The following is an 18,245-nucleotide window of genomic DNA, read 5'->3' as shown; positions in this document are numbered from 1 at the left end:
AAGCCATGGTACTGCACTAAAATGCACCAAAGTGACTGAGTACATTACCGTGGTACAGATTTGTCATCCCATATAATTTTACTAACAAGCACAACCATATTCATCCAGCATGGTACCAGGACAGGCTCTGTGGAGTAATACACAGTATTTTATATTTACTCAACTGAAGGAATACATGACCCACAATGAGAAGAGCAACTGGGATGCAAGTGCAAAGGCATATGGGGGGCAAAATCCCTTTAGCTGAAGGAAATTGGCTATCCAGTGACTAAAATGGGGCTTATTTATTTATCAAAGGAAAATACCAGTAATTAGTATGCCTGCTTTAAGCATCGTATTAGTTTCACACAGTCACAGTCATTACTAGATACACTGGTTTCATATGGGTAAGAAAATGTTTAAATATGAAGTCTGATAATTAAAAAAATATATAAAATGTTTTTATTATAAAAAAAATAATTATATCCAGTTTTCAAAATTATGATGGGTACCACTTTATGGATTATGACATCATATCTGTCTGAACATCCTAGATTGAAAAGAATAACACTGAAAGAGAAATAATGGGTGTCAAAAAAATGTTTAGAAATGTATTTTGGAAATTCACCATCTTTTCAAAGCCAGGCTATCCAATATGTAGGGTATTGCATTTATCTCACCTCATTTATTTGAGCAGCAATTAATGTATTATCCTACAGGTGTCACTGTAGACACTCCACTCTGCACAAATGGTCATAAAGGAATGAACACTGATTAGATAAAGAAAAAATTATATGCCCACTCTATAAATTCCCATGCTTGTGTCAATAAAGCTTAAAATGCACTACTTTATTATTGATACTGTCAAAGTATACAACGCATAAAGGTGCAATATTCAAGTTTACATTTTCCCCACAGTGATCAGAACAGTCTTCAGAACAAGTCTTCATTAAAGTAACAGCTGTTTTTCATCAGAAACACCATTGGTTTGCATTTTAAAGTCCATGACCTGATTGATATACTGAAGACTAGCTTAATTACTGTGTTATGAAATTGAGGTGGGCAGCTTTATCTGATCCCTGAAATCAATACTTCATTTAATTCTACAACACACAATAACTGTCTCAGTTCAAGCAATCATTAAGCTGATCCCTGGCACATATGAAAACATATAAAACCTTTGTTGAAGAGAATTCTCAGTCTTACAAATGTAAACAGGATACTTAAATATTTGTAAGAATAAGTTTTATTTAGATTTACTGTTGCTGACGTATTAGAGACTAATCATTAATGGAACTATCTGCAGAATACCCAATTCATTGTTTTTTGTATATGACCATACATTGAAAAGCCTATTTTCTTTTGCACTAAAATCAGAAAGATGTAATATGGACATTCTTCAGTATTTTCCTTAAGTGTTAAACTTGTACTGTATTAAACTCTGCATATAGCACATGACAAGCACTTAAATCAAATTCAAGGCGATGTTAATTTCCCAAAAGTTTGCACCATAATTCCCTTTAAAAGCAGGGGATATCAAGAACTAATTGAAGGATTTTGTTTTTTTAAATTATTACCCCTCTCATATATCCTGGCAATTGACAGATTTGATTCTATAGGTGCATTTTCTCAATTTATAGAAACTGTTAAAGAGGGAAATAGTACAAAATGCACACTAGAAAAGGATAAAGATACCACTGCATTTAAACAGGTCTGTGGAATTTTAATTTAAAATCACCATCTTTTCATTTTTCCTTTATGGTATACATAAAAGCTACAAATGTCATCTCTGAAAGTGACTGAAAGGACTTTGAACAACTTACCTAACCAGTTGGAAAAACAACAACACTGCAGGACTACAATTGGAAAAAAATGGTTCCAAATATATCAAGTAATGTACAAATGCAAATTTCCAAAAATAATAGCAAAATACATTAATTAGTACAACCCTGTTGAAGAGGCAGCATGGGAGGTGGAATCATTTAGAGAGAAGGTTTTAAGTCAACATTAAGCGAGTTTCAAGACCCTGTGTTTTTTTTGTTATATGCATTGAGAGAGTCCCCATGTAGACGCAGTGTCAGTCTGTGTGCTGTGAGGAGGATCATGGGTTCAGGGCTTTTATGTGCTGGGGCTCCTCTGTGCTGGGCTCTGAGCAGAGTGGGGTGCCAGACACCAGCATCCTCTCAGTTTTGGGCCTCTTTGGTTCAGGGGGTTGGCACACTGGGTCTGTAGGAGGGGACGGTCTCTCTGTAATAAACAAAATTCCCTCTTTACCAAGTACATAAACATTTTCTCAAAAAAGTATAGCTACCTATAAACAACAAGAAGAAAAGGAGAAGTGACAGTTTCATACAGGTCCAATTGTTTGGAACTGCTCTCACCTGGTTCTCCTCCTACCTCAAGGACTGGACCGATCAAGTGACATGGCGAGGTTCCTCATCCACCCCCCAACATCTCCTTACAGGCGTACCCCAAGGCTCCGTCCTGGGCCACCTCATCACATCCCATGGTTTCTCCTACCATTTCCACAGAGCTGATGCCCAGGTCTTTTCAGGTCGCTTTCAGTTCAAGACACTGACCCTCAACTACCGCTCTCTCGACCACACTGCACCAAGCTACCTTCAGACCCTCATCTCCCCATACATCCCCTCCAGGCCACTGCAGTCTTCCGGTGCCAGAAGACTAACTCTGCCTCATCTCCTTCTCATCCCTGGCCCCTAAGTGGTGGAACTACCTTCCTACCGGGTCCTTGACCTCCTTCTGGCGCTTACTCAAGACACACATTTTCAGGTAGTACTTGTAATTTAGTAATTTACTCTCCTGTAAGATAGTATGATAAAACATTGTAAAGTGCATTCCCTTGCATTATTAGTACTCATATTGTTATTTTGATTTCCCCTATGCTCCTTTTCCCTTGTCCCTTGACTATGACCTAACATCTTTTCTGCATTCAGCTTTTACAATCCAGAATGTAAGACCTCATATTTTATACAATTGTGTAGATTGGAATTTGTAAAATGTATTATGCCTTGAACTGCACTGTATTTTTGCACTTTGTATTGCGCTTTAGTAAGTCGCCCTGGATAAGGGTGCCTGCTAAGAAATACATAATAAAAAAAGTGGAACCCCAAAACTATACCATGATGAAAGACATTGCTCTGAACGCCGGCATAGTTGATATATTTTAAACAAAACTGTGTAAGAAATTAGGTGCTATAAAGTTGGAAAAATACACACCTCCTTCCTCAAGGAATAGATCATAACAGTCACATAGTAAATAAAGGCAGGCAGTTAATCTGGCCACAGTGTAATCTAGAGAACAACACTGGTTTAAAAAATATACAGTATATGTTTTTCAGTTTCTACTGATTTAGAACTCTTCCTGACCTCTCAGGAAGAATAAAGTAAATAATACAGCTGATCATCAACTGTACAAACATTATTGTTAGGTTTGGTACAATGTCAGTGTTTTACAATGTAAACCTTTACTCATTTTTTTTTTTTTGTCTGAATGGATCTTTTAAAACATATATATTTGTATACATGTATCAATCCACTTCTCAGAACTCAACCAGCCTGACCACATAGACCCCAGATGTCTATTGTACTCAATAATACTGATGCTTGCATTATTAGGATCTGCTGACCTGAAAAATACCGAATTATTTAATACAAACATTTATTTTGGCCACACTTGCAATGTCGAATTATGTTATTATTGCTCTACATTAGATGTTAAATAATTACTAACCGTGCTTAGCTTTTTCTGTAGAAGGCGAAGTAGCAATCAAAGATTTGGATGACACAGGTGATCCACTTGCTACAGGAGTCAGAACCACCCGCCTACACACACCAAAACAAACAAATTCATTACTTAAAATACAGTCTTGTAGTACCACTGTGATAGACTGATGATGCTTCAGATGGCTCTGGCAGGTAAAATAAGGTATTTTTGATCCTATTAATAATGATGTCTGGAAAAAAAAACATTTTAAAATACGATTGAATTACACGTCAAATCTATGTTTCCTAAAAAGTTTAGCACTTTCAATCCATGCTATGCCTGGTGTCCTAGTAGGTACTAGACTGAACCATCTTCAGCTGTGGGGCCATCATAATTGTTATTCTGCTTGGATGGAAGCCTATGAAGTGGACCCGAGGCTTCACAAGTTGCCCAGCCCCATGACTCGTTGGCCTTACCTGGGGGTGGGGCCAATCGGGGTGCTGGGTTTGCTCCAGGCTTCGAGAGTGTTTAGTGTGATTCTTCTGGGCTGGCCAGCAGAATGCAGAGGCTTTTTGTCCTCAGAGATGGGGGTGACACAAACGCCCCTGGAGCTGAGAGGAGTGGAGGGACTCTCTCGGCCGGGCCTGTTGTTAGAGGACGACCTCTCCACAAGGGGGCTGGGGCTGCTGCCTTCCCCGTTCTTGCTCGCCCCCGGGCTGGCTTCCACTGGCCTGGGTACAGGGGAGGCTGTCCTAGCTGCCTTTTTCAGCTTCTTCTCCGCTGCCGGCCCCGGGGTCTGCACCTCCAGTGTGGGCTTCTCCTTCAGGGGAGTGCCCAGCTCGCCAGCCTCGAATGTCACGAAGGAACAGTAGCCATCTGTCGAGGACACGGCCAGGAATGAGCCATCCTTGGACCTGAGAGCAGAACCAAAGAACAAATATTGACTCCATGACAATTGAAGAACATAAAATAGGAAACAAAAGTTACACAGAAGAGGAGCATTGATTGATTGTCCAACCTCTTCACTCTGCACTCAACTTAAAACACTTTTGTTCCATACAAATATTCTCCCAACTCAAGTCCTGAACACTGCTACAAACACGGAGACAATGGAGGCAGCCCAAATCAGGAGATGTAGTATGGCAGAGGCTAGGCTACTAATTGGCTATTACCACAGAGAGGGAAATCATTAGTTTACTACCTTATGTGCAAGATGAGTAATCTCGTCAGTGGTGTTGCAAACACATAGTATTTCTTAAAGATGTGTGGGAGCACAGTGAAGATGAGACTCTCTGTATTGATATTGCCATTCCCATTCCCAAGGTTGTTGCATGCTTTTCAGTATGTTATTAGAAACATCTCTAATTATGGACAAACATTATTAGCAATGACCTGTGGGACAGTTATTGTAAACGTTTGCCATTGAAACCTACATTTTACTACTTCGATTAATGTTAACGTAAGCAGCATTTAGATGAAGATTCAGTGTCTGTTCGAGGTAGAGGTGGAGAGCCTTGTGCTCCACTCAATAGGATCCTCAATACAGTGTTTAAATCTGCTTTTCAAAATCAATACATGTATGAACTTTATATTTAAAAAAAACGACAACGGAAGAAAAGAGAAGAGAAAAACTAAAACAGTAGAATGTTTGAAAGATCACGTGGAAAGAATCTAAATCAGTGGGAAGGATGCTGCCATTCTACATTAAAATCTCAGGAGTTATACCGCAGGCAGGGACATTTTTTGGAAGGTTGATCTATACTCACCAGGTGATGTCACTGAGTGTGTGGTAATGTATGTTGGAGATGTACCCAAAAGGGATGGTCTGCTGGGTATCATACAGGAACAGAGAGTCTTCAGAGGCAACAGCAAACACTAACCGGTAGGGCAGCTTGAACACATTCGGCAGCTCCAGGGTGGACCCATCTGAATCAGAAAAAGAAAAACATTCAATTCTTTCTTTTAATTAAAAAAAATATGTATACATTTTATAAATGTTTTAAAAAGTGTTTCTTATAGTAATGAAAGGTTTTGTGCCAATATCAGTCTTTGTATAAATCACAAACCAAATGATATCAAGAAACCCGTAGCCCTAACCAGGCTGCAACAATGAGTTTGAAGGGTTTGACCTTAATGCACACTACAATGCTAAAATGTTCACGTTTCATTGAGTGTGTACAGGACATCAGGACTATTCAGCATGGTGCTTTGCCCTCGTATATTACCTTCGCTTTTTGAGTTCCGCAGTTCAAAGTAGACTGGACAGCACCGCACTGCTAGAGTGGCTTTTGCTGGGCATGGGAGATGTGCTATGGGTCTGAAAGAGAGGAGACGTGAGACTGCTCAAAATTATGATAGGTGGCTTGTAGACCCACCTGGCTCATTCAGTAGGGCTTTAATAACAAACTGATCCAAACATTTTGCAGAACACAAATTCAAGAACTATTGTTCCCTTATATTAAATGTAGTATTGTTGTAAAAATTGTACTTGTGCTTTGAAAAGTCTGTGGCTGTTGTAAGTGGAAATTCACTGTCCTGGGTCACTGCATAACAGACAGCAAGCACGCCCTAAACAACAAACAAACTGCATTACTCCTTTACTCCAAAACGTATAACTTTCCTTTTTATCAGCAAACAAGCTGTTCTCTCTTCTTCAAATACTTAAAACTGCAATACCATCTACAGGAAATTATATCCTTTCTAACCTCTGTCCCAGATACCTTATTATATCTTAATCTAACATCAAAAGCAGAAGTAAATAAAAACACTTGATTCCCGACTCTGGATTCTGACTGCATTCATGAAAGAAAATAGTTCAACAGTTTCACCCAGGTTTATATTTTTATTTTATTTTAATCATAGGGTGCTTATTATGCTTATAATTATAATTAATTTCACATTTAGAAGGCCATGTTCTTCTTACATGCAGACTAGAGATGTTGGAATTGTCTTCTGTAAGGGCTGACATGATATTTTCAATATCACGCAAAGAACGAGTATTAAAACCCACACCTCTCATTTGACAATTCTGCAGCGAAAACCACCAAGGTCAGGTTTTGAAAACCAGGTAATCAGATTCACTTGTGCAAAATGCCCTGCTTTAAATTACCCATTTACATTGGTAAGGCTGAATTACAACAGTGGTTTGATAGACAAGTCCTTAGCATATTTTGTCCAAATGGGCTTGCCATCTCTCAGATAACAGAAACAGATTGTTGGGGAACTTGAAAACACTTTTTAAAGGAACTTATATCATGAGACCATTGGCACAAGTAAAAGAAATGTGAAATACAGCTATATGGTTTTTCAGCTTAGGGATTAGATTGCTAAAATCAGCTCACCATGTCAACCCTGATACCAGCACAGGAGGTCAATACTGCATTCAAGTGTTCTCCAAAATGCCAGTGCCATTAACAGTACTACACTAACAGCAGTGCTATGGCTTCTGATGGATGAGTGATACAACCTTTATCATCACAGACATCTGCAGCAGGCTGGAAGACCTGCTCACCCGCAGCCCAACCATCCCATGCACCTTCTGTGACACCCCCAGTGACACAGTGCTAAAGTCAGTTTGAAATCACACTCATTAGATTGTGCCCCCATACATGGGCTCTGAGGGGGAGTCTTTACAGGTTGAGACATTTAGAAGCCAAATGATGATCAGATTGTTTCCAACACAGTGAAGAGAGTTTTCAAACAGGTCCCAGACAAATCAGTGAAACTGGGGATTGAAACCCTACCTTTTCAGGTTTTTTCTTGAGAAAACATAAGTTGTGTTGGTGACATTTTCTCCAGCTTCGACGCAACCGGCTGCAAAAGAGGTAGACGCTGATTAATGACTTAAGTGAGACGTCTTATCATTTGGAAGATATTATGGACACTATGCATTTCTTTTACATTACTTTTTATAGTGAATTTCATTTGATTCTGATGTGCTAGCCTATTTAAAACTTTTTGTATTTTTATTTTCTAAGTTCTGTACGTTTCCCAAATAGAAACTGGAGCAAAAACTCCCAAGAATGACAAACACATCCTGTAATCTCCTTGCCCCGAGTATGCCTCACACTCACATATCCAGAGGGGTAGAAGAAAAGGAAATAGTAGAGAAAGGCCGGAACGACGCATCAACGTAATCGATTATGTCGATTACGTAAATACGTCGATTTGCGTGGACTGCGTCGATGCGTCACACTCTTTATGTTCATCAACAATGATGGTGGCTCCGGCTCCCGGGCATGCTGAAAATGAGACTTTATCCCAAAAAGCTCGAACACGATCGTCAAAAGTGTGGGAATTCTTTAAACATAGACCTAATAAAATGGTGCTCTGCAACATAAACTACACTTCACCATAAAGACACAAAAGCAGAGAGCATGTTTCAACGTTAAGCTATTTATTTAAAAAAGTGTAAATCTTTGTAAATAATGCAAGTCACGTTGTTGTTTATCTGTGCTTAACCACTTTGTAGAATTCTATCTACAACAGACAGTAGGTACCTTTCCTGTCCAGCTCCTCCAAGATAACCTGCCATATATTGTCGGTCTATATTTATTTGCTCTGTTGTATAGTTATTCGTGGTTAGACACGCAGATCATAAGCTTTTCCAATCCATGTCTTCCTCTTGTGTTTCATTGGTCGATGTCACTTTTAATGCACAAAAAACCTGATCAAATCGAATTTGTTTCACAGTCAGTGTGCGATGAGGAAAGGGAAGATGCACACACTCGTTTTTCTCTTTTCACACAAGTTATGATTGTATGCATCATCCAGTGTGCATGTAAATTTTAATATTGTGCTACTATGCATACTTGTATTGTCTCATTTCAGGAAAAAAATAATAAAAGATCTACCTTCATAGTCTAGTATTGGACTGTCGGGGAAGCTATTTAGAAAAGCCTGTAAATATTGAATTTAATGTTTACTTTATTTTTCATTATTTATCAAAACAGTTTAGCGCCTTTCAAACCGAAGAGTAAAACAGCTTTGTGTTTTGAGATCAATGCAAAAACACCTGTTAATATATATACTATATGCCATCAAGCCCTTTATTTTTTGCACATGTTTTCTATTGGTTTTATAACTGCCAACTCAAGTTGTTTTAAAGAGAGCATTACGCAAGATGAGGAAAAACTCAAAACTTTAATAAAACAGTTGCATTTAATGCTGTAATTATTTGTATCCGATTAATCGAAGTAGCAATCGACAGATTAATTGATTATCAAAATAGTTGTTTGTTGCAGCCCTACAGTAGAGTAAAATGCAGTCCTTTGAGTATTCATTATGATTACATCTAGCGACACCAGGTTGATAATAATAACAAGATAAGTTTCACACCTTTTTTTATTTATTATCTAGAGCAAAAACAAAAATTGTAGAAGGTTAAAAGTACACTTCCTAAAGGAGACGAGGAATGTGTGTATTCACTTGTTTTTGAAATTCTATATTAAGAACAAAAAAAGAGCAGAGTAACATGGGGGTCATTTGAAAGTCACCTTGTCAGGGCAATTTCTTATACAATGTAGGCACTCTGTGGCTATACGTGTTAATCTTTTAGTAGTTTCTCTATATAGATGCATTAAAACTCGTGGCTCAGGTATCTCTCAGCTGATATAATAGGCTTTTTATACATTACAGATCAAATGTCTGGAAGCAAGAATGTAAACAACTGAGGTTCTGATTCTACATACAACATGTCAGTGAACTCACACACTCAGACAAAAAACAGGCTAGCATAACACGACATACCTTTGTATTCATTTCTAAAGCTTATTGACAAAGATGACACTGTTTAAGGAAAACGAAAAGTACAGCCGTCTTTAATTAAGGAGACAGAAAATACATTCCCTGACCCTAGCCCTTCAGTATATAATTTGTTGCTCCCGATTTGTACACTGTGCATTTTTAAAACATCAGCATAGAGGATACGAGTTATAATTCTGGCACTCATTCTAGCTTTCCTGCTCAGCTATCAACTCCATTGTACTCTGTACCAAGGCAGTAGTTTTAGTGCACTTTCGGCAGTGAGGATTATTTACAGCCTTGCCGACAATTGAGTTCCTGGGATATCGCTCATACCTGGAGCAAGCAGCAAAGACCCATCTGGTGTGAACGTGAGGCGACGGAAGAAAGACCTCATACTGTCATCATGAAACATTCTGTAATTCTTCACCTGGGTAGAAAACAAATGAGGAGAGAAAAGATTGAGTACCCAGATTGCAGGAAGCTGCTTCTTAATAGTTGCTAATGGCTCTAAGACAACCTCACAATATGTTCTCACCTACAATTTATGCAAACTACTGCTTCAGAGAAGACAGGTTCGTTCTACATATTGACTGATATAGATGGGTAACTTGACATGGATTACTTGACATGACATTACCTATCAATAGTTGTAACATGTCTTGATCATAACCAACAGAGAAACTTAGGAAAACAAACAAACTTGGATGTCATGCAAATTTAAAAACGTGAAAATGTCACTATTTACTCATCGATTTATATTACATGAATATATTAGGCAAAATAAACATTAAAAAGTAACATTCAGATTAATCAACAATGAGCAAGACCTTTTAATATCTTAAAAGATTTAGCCTCTCCATATAGCAAATTAATTCTTGCACTGGATTAGCACAACCAATAGACAACCAGTGTCTTTGATCCCCATTTGTGGAGTGGAAACAGGACTTGAGAAAATATATATATAATTAATTACATCTCTATCCTTTGGTTTATATATTCCATGATGTTAAACTTACTTTATCAGGTTTTTAAGTTAAATATTGAATAATGTACAATGAAATGGCCTATGAAGGTAGTAATATTAGTCTGTCTAGCATAACTTCTGATCTGGGGGTTTAGTTGAACATTCTGTGCCAACGTCACATGTGACATTTGGTTTAAGTTTGGTTTGCTCCCCATACATTAGCTAACAAAGCTGTTTTTCCTCACTTTAATCACTGTACAATAAACTGTAAATTATTTATGTTTAAATCATGAAAGCAGATAATTTACACAATTAATCATATTACAAGTATGCTATATCCTGGTATAATACCAAAACAAGTTTTCAAAACAGGGTAGACACTTAATGATTGGGAGTCATGGGACAGACACTTTCTGATTCTGCCCTGCTAATTCAAGAATATCAGATTGTTAGTTAAAGTTACCATTTCATAACATTTGCATCAATGTTCTCATTGAATGATGTTCTCCAGATTGTAACATCAGATATTACACTACTTGCCTCTCCTTCAGTAGCCGCCCCTGAAGACATCTTGCTCACAATGTAGGTCTTTTTCCTTGTTTGCGTGCTGTACACTCTCATCACCCTAGACACAGAACTCATTATAAGTCATGTCTTATGTTCATTATTTCAGTAAACATTTCAGCCAGAAAAGAGGAAGACTGTGGAAGAAACAGTTTTGATGCAAGAAAAAAATCCACCCAATCCACTTCCCAATCACCTCAACACAGTGCTTTTTAAAAATTCTGCTAAATACCTAAAACCCTGCCATCAGTGACTGACTTCAAATGTGTTCCATAAGTTAGTTTCAGTTTACAATGGCATATATTATATTGGTTTTCTGTCTTTGTGTATAGAGGAAGGCAAAGGCAGCATATTGGCAGCATTTAATTGCACTTTGCCTGAAACATGGTATTTTGCAACTCATTTAAATAAGGACAATAAATAAAGCAAGAAATTAGTAAAATTGAATGCAGAAGCCCTTTCTTGTTTCAGTGCAGAACAGATAGAGGATACCAAATGTTTCAGAATAAAAACTCAGAGACCAGACATTTGTCTGGGTATTAAACTGTATAAAGGATGATTGCAGCTAAAAAATTGCCTAATATTAGGATATTTTACTCATGCGTCATAGTGGTGTCATCATACCAAAACTGTGGCACCTGAAAAGGCATTTTTCATATTCTTATTGGATGATATAATGGCAAAAGATGGGCCCTTTATTTATACTGCAATTTTAACTAAAATGATTTACATTAATAAATGTAAATTCTCACTGTTTAGCTTATTTGTGTTTTGATGTTTATTAAAGATAGTCATTCTGTAGGTGCAAGGCTATTCATCCCACATAATATACACACTGCCAGAATTCCATTATAACATACATCACCATCATCAGCCTATATTGTTCCATTGCTGGATGAAGGTATCCCCAAGATATTTCCACTTGCTTCAATCTACAGCTTCTCATATTCATATATATATTTATTTATTTTTTCTTTATAATTCTGATTGCCCAACAGGGCAGGTGCCTTGAAATTGTACTTGCCCCCCCCCCCCCAAAAAAATGTACCTGCCCAACTCTGAAGGTTATAACTAGTAGTGTTGGGGGAAGAAAATAAAGTACTTGAGCGGTCCAAATCAGAATCGAGGGGGGGTGGATGGAAACAGAAATTATCACTTTGTAGGTTGCATGTCTATTTCCAATGTAAACAAATCAGACGCGACATTGGGTAAGTAATCATTTTACCCTATCAGGCATGTAATATAGCAAAGAAGCCAGCACGACAGAACTTGGAACCTGCGTTGGGCAGTCGGGCAGTCCCTTATGTCGAACCATGAATGGACAGGAAAGGACAATGTGATTACCTGTCACAGCTGAGGGTAGTAATGTACTGGCCCAAAGGGTCCCAGCTCACTCCCTGTACATAGCTCTTGTGGTCATTGAAAATGGAAATCTTCTGTCCTGAAAGCATTGCAAGAGTGACAGTTAGAACAGATTTTCTACAGGTTTGTGACAGAAGATCACTATGGAAAATGATTAACAAATAATATGTTGAAGTAAAAATGTCCTATCACAGTGATAGACTTTCTTTCAAAGGCATAAAAGCATAGAAAGCAGAGTTACTTTCAACTGCATTTATTTAATTGAAGTAATATTTCTAGACCAGATCAAAAGTTTGATCTACACCTGAATCACAAATTGCAAAACTCATGCCCAATCTTGTTTATCATTTATATGTAGTGCAAAAAGTGCTCTGTGAAAATAAAGAAAAAATAGATTGAGTCCAAGTTTGCAAATATGCAATTCCAGAGTACATTGCTCAAGGCTATAGTCTCTATTAAGCCTTTGAAAATGCTAGATCACCTTCCTAATGAGCTTCAACATTCTAATCACCATATACAAACCAATTTAAAATTGGTAATTAATTTATATATGAAAACTAAATTTGAACTAGGCGAGACTGGACTAAAACATCCAACAGGACTGAACCATAGGAATTATTTCATAAATCCCACAGAATGAGAAGATTACATTTTAACATTTTCATGTACTTCAATGAGACTAGGAGTAAACTTAAATTACTAAATTAACACTGATGCAAACAAGATAAAAATGTTAAAATATTTTGAAGAAAATGGAATCACTTTACACCATCTATCTTTTAAGGCTGGATGAGACTGATTGCTTATAAGCAAAGTTTAATACAAAAGCTAGGTAACAGAGAATGAATTCATTTTATATACACCGATCAGCCATAACATTATGACCACCTGCCTAATATTGTGTAGGTCCCCCTTTTGCCGCCAAAACAGCCCTGACCCGTCGAGGTATGGACTTCACTAGACCTCTGAAGGTGTGCTGTGGTATCTGGCACCAAGACATTAGCAGCAGATCCTTTTAGTCCTGTAAGTTGTGAGGTGGAGCCTCCATGGATTGGACTTGTTTGTCCAGCACATCCCACAGATGCTCGACTGGATTGAGAGCTGGGGAATTCAACACCTTGAACTTGTGATTCAACAGACCAGGCCACCTTCCTACATTGCTCCATGGTCCAGTTCTGATGCTCACGTTCCCATTGTAGGCACTTTCGGCAGTGGACAGGGGTCAGCATGGACACCCTGACTGATCTGCGGCTACACAACCCCATACACAACAAACTGCGATGCACTGTGTGTTCTGACACCTTTCTATCAGAATCAGCATTAACTTTTTCAGCAATTTGAGCTACAGTAGCTTGTCTGTTGGATCGGACCACACAGGACAGCCTTCGCTCCCCATGTGTATCAATGAGCCTTGGCCGCCCATGACCCTGTCGCCAGTTCACCGCTTTTCCTTCCTTGGACCACTTTTGATAGGTACTGACCACTGCAGACCGGAAACACCCCACAAGAGCTGCAGTTTTGGAGATGCTCTGACCCAGTCGTCTAGCCATCACAATTTGGCCCTTGTCAAAATCGCTCAGATCATTACACTTGCCATTTTTCCTGCTTCTAACACATCAACTTTGAGGACAAAATGTTCACTTGCTGCCTAATATATCCCACCTACTGACAGGTGCCATGATAACAAGATTATCAGTGTTATTCACTTCACCTGTCAGTGGTCATAATGTTATGGCTGATCGGTGTATATACAGCTCTGGAAAAAATTAACAGACCACTGCACATTTTTCTTAAATCAGCATCTCTACATGTATGGCAGCCATTCCATTCCATTCATATTTTTATTTGGAATTTGTGAGAAATGTTGTCAGTAGTTTATAGAATAAAACAAAAATGTTAATTTTACCCTAACACATACCTATAAATAGCAAAACCAGAGAAACTGATAATTTTGCAGTGGTCTCAATTTTTTACAGAACTGTATATGTATGTGTGTATATATGCATCTCTCTCTCATATATATATATATATATATATATATATATATATCTTCATCAAGAGACAGCATCTGTGTGTAGGCAGATTGATGAATTCTCTTGACATGTTTCCTTTGTTTTTCCAAGTGTCACATGTCTGCCATTCTGTAGTACTAAACTTTATATAAGCTACCTTTATTAATGTCCCACATGATAGCAGTGTTGTCCACTGATCCAGACACCATGAAGTTTCCATCCGTGGTCCAAGAGATGTCATAGACATCTTCTATGTGTCCGCTGGAGGAACATACCAAACATTAAGAGATTCATATCAAAGCACATTCAATCTTATCATTATAATCTCCTCATACTAAACACAGACTATAATGGTAAAGATTAGTGTCAAATCACCTGCTTTTTCTGAATGAATGTGTTAAGACTGAGGAAACTGTCATTAGTTTTCAAATAAGCCTTGGAATAGGTCTAGCTACGACCATTGCATCCCGATTCCCCACCACCAAAAAGACTCATATCTACATTATCAATCACATATGGTAAACCAGCCAATCATACGGCAGCATTTTCAAACATTCCTAATCCTCTTATCTTGTGCATAAATGTCAGCCTGTGCAGAGCATTATCAGTTTTGTTTTGTTTTTTAAATCTTCAGTTACCAATGACATTTTAGGGCACTTCAATGCTAGTGGAGCAAGATTCCCAGGCTGTCCATTTGTTTTTAATACTTTCATTAAATGTAACCAGCATGACAATTCAACACAGATCAACGCCTGTAGGTCAGTTACAGCAGAACCTGGACCAAACCACTTTTAGGCAGGCAGAAGGGGGCTTGATTGTTAGATTTAACAAAAATAAATGCGTATTTCAGCTGTAAAGAGATTTGTTTGTCTACTCATTGTGAGTGATTTATAATACGACTCCTTATAATTGCATTTGGATAATTGTATACTCTGTTGTATTGCATAGTAAGCAGCTGGTCCAGTTTTAAAATGCATTGTCATAAAATTGTCTTTGTATTATATTTAAAGAAATTGCTCCACATTAATGCATACTCCAGTTATGCCAGCAACTTACAAAATATGTTGTGTAAACTGGGTTTCTTATTGTATAAGAGATGTCATTCTCCACAGGTTGTGCAGCCAGAAGCACGTAGAGAACAGCACAAGGTAACAACTCTTACAACAGCTGACTGGCACTTGGACGGACCTGTACTGGTAAGGCCCTTACCGAAGTGTTTTAACCACAGTCCAGCATTCCTTGTTGAGCTGAGCATCCTCGTCCTCCTGAAATCCAGCCTGTTCTGGCTCTTTGCTGTCGTTTAGCTTCCACAGCAGTATTGCAGCATCTGAAAACACAGGGCCTACAATTCAACAAGGTGTTTTCACAGGCATTGCCCATAACAGAGTCATAGATCCCATGAAATCCAAAGCTACTGATCTTGTTTTGTTTGTTTGTTTTTAAAAGGAATGCAAATAAAACGTTAATTCCAGGGTTGGCCAATTCCAAGTCCCTTTTCAGACGCGTTACAAAATCCAATTATTTTTGCCATTAACCTAATAGGCTCTACTGGAATTGGAATTCAGTTGAAAAAGCAATTGCAAACAAAATTAAAATGGAAAAACAGGAACCGACCCCAAGCCTGGATATTTTACTCACCATCTCCTCCGGATGCCAGGAGCTCCGTGCTGGGAGAGAAGCGCACCACGTTGACTGCCTTCGTGTGCCGTGCCAAGTTGGACAAGAACTCCACAACGGCCTTTCCGTCTGGCCCCTTTTCCACTTTCCACAACTGTAGTGTATCAGGAAACAATCAACCTTTTCAAGCTGGGTGGCAACAGCCCTATTTAGAAAACTGCACTTGACCTTGTGATGCCCATTTTGTGCAGTAATTGATCTTTAGCTACATTTCCTAAGAGAAAGCAATCTGTTTCTCTACCTGTATCAAAGGCTGATGTAAACACTGGATTATTTTTGCATGTATGAAAATGTCCCAACCTTGTGTGTGCACAAAATACTGACTGACTGGTTGGCATGGAATCAAGTTCATTTCCTTCAAAAGCAGCATTACTAATAGCATTCCTTTGCTGCCTATTTCACCTTCATTGGAGCTGTAGTGATTTATTCATTTGGAAAGAGGCCTGATGACATGAGAGACATAACATTTTCTTGAAAGAATTCTGTGCACTCAGAAGGGCAAGCAATAAGAACATTTGGAGTCTACTGAATTAAACTGTTTAGCTCTGGAATGCCGATTCTGTATTTCATTGTTACATTTTTTCTGCTGTAGTATTTCAACAGAAGTTCTTTACAGGACAGATCCTGGAGCTCTCTACCTAATTATTGGCATCTCCCATCTACACTACAATGCACTACTGCTTGAGTTGATGAAATCAGTGTTTGATTAGCATTAAAAATATACTACTTCTATATAAGTGAATTTATGAAACCATAATTAACAAATAAAAACGCAAATTGAATGATTTACAATGAAGGGAGGCAGTATTTTCAACCACAACTAGGTTCTTAACCTCTCACGCTTCCAGGTTTAAAGGCTTGGCCCAGAAAGTAACAGTAGCATAGATGACTCACCCGAACAGTGGTGTCTACTCCTGCTGTAGCCAGTCTATGGATCTTTCCATCTCCTCCATGCTGGAAGTCGATGCTATACACTGGTTCCTTGTTATGCCACGCTATCTCACAAGTGACAACCTTCATTTCTGGATCACCTGCCCAAAAAAAATAAAAAATTCTTTAAGTAAATATGCATCCAGTATAGCCTCAATACACACTCATACACAATACACACTCATACACGTCAAGGAAATAGATTGCCATCTAAGTTATATGACAACCAATGATTCTACGGTTTCTTTTCTTCCCATGGCTAATGACAGAGAGTCCTATGACAGAGAGTATAATACAAGTTAAACAGAGAAGAAAAACAACCCCCTAAAGCGCTAGGTTGTAAATAAATGAATCAATCAAATTAACTATAAACGTGTATAATTCCTAACCGCTCGAAATCTTAATAACATTATTGATAAAAACAAAACAAAAACATTACCTATCCTAAAAACGTAGCTGCTTCGGCAAAATAACTAATTGAATGCCGACAAAGAAAGTGAAAATACTACTGCTACTGGTAATTTAATCTGGCCTATATGAACATGATCTCCAAATAAACTTGCAATTGTACTTTTACTTTTTTCCATCCATTTCTACTTTATATATATATATATATATATATATATATATATATATATGGATTAACATATGTGGATACGTATTTATATTTTATAATGTATTGTGAAAGGAGTTGTTGGGTGGCAATGTTGTCCGGTACCTTTCATCACATGAAGTTGAAAATACTTCTGACTGTGAAACTACCTAGCTAAAGAAAAGAAACGCTTTTACGGTATTATTCTAAGTGCATACATTCTCATCTCCTCGTTTTGCCCGAGTCATAGTCGGGGTAACTGTATGCGTTAAAATCTATAAAAGTAAGATAAGAGACAGTAAACCTCACCTGTTTAGCAGATTCCAGATTCCGTTTTGCTTCCTTTTCTGTTCTGCTGAAGTTCTAAACAGCTGAGTTTCCCGCGCTCAGGCGGGTATGACACACTCCGGACACGCCGGCCATAACCATATTCAGAGACGAAAATATCCGACGCGCTTCCGTATTTTCCGAAACATTCCGAATGATTCCGAAGAAGACAACTGATCTACTAAAAGATATCTATGGTCGAGCAATATAACAGTGTTTTGGTTTGTATGACAAAACCGCATTCAAAATACATCATGCCTTTCGCCGTTAGTCTTCGGAATGATTAGTTTGTTTCCGGTGCTCGTTGTCTTGGGAATTGTTACATTGTATAGAGATTTAAGAACACAGTTCATTTGTAAATGCAAAGTT

The 18,245-nt window shown here is 38.1% G+C and overlaps 1 protein-coding gene across 1 annotated transcript; it reads right to left on the bottom strand.

The window, feature by feature from the left end:
- Positions 1-807: 807 nt before the first annotated feature.
- On the bottom strand, positions 808-18,011 carry chaf1b (chromatin assembly factor 1, subunit B). The gene is made up of 14 exons (XM_066707020.1): positions 17,859-18,011; positions 16,922-17,058; positions 15,989-16,121; positions 15,560-15,677; positions 14,508-14,611; positions 12,321-12,417; positions 10,953-11,037; positions 9,782-9,875; positions 7,447-7,516; positions 5,929-6,020; positions 5,470-5,629; positions 4,180-4,617; positions 3,731-3,822; positions 808-2,226 (listed from the first exon to the last, which is right to left on the bottom strand). The coding sequence occupies exons 2-14, from the start codon at positions 17,045-17,047 to the stop codon at positions 2,081-2,083; spliced, it is 1,755 nt and encodes a 584-aa protein (XP_066563117.1). The 5' UTR covers positions 17,048-17,058; positions 17,859-18,011; the 3' UTR covers positions 808-2,080.
- Between the last annotated feature and the right edge of the window lie 234 nt (positions 18,012-18,245).

This window comes from Amia ocellicauda, chromosome 6 (genome assembly GCF_036373705.1).
Source record: "Amia ocellicauda isolate fAmiCal2 chromosome 6, fAmiCal2.hap1, whole genome shotgun sequence".
Classification (NCBI taxonomy): Eukaryota; Metazoa; Chordata; class Actinopteri; order Amiiformes; family Amiidae; genus Amia; species Amia ocellicauda.
This window is presented reverse-complemented; position numbering and strand designations above follow the sequence as displayed.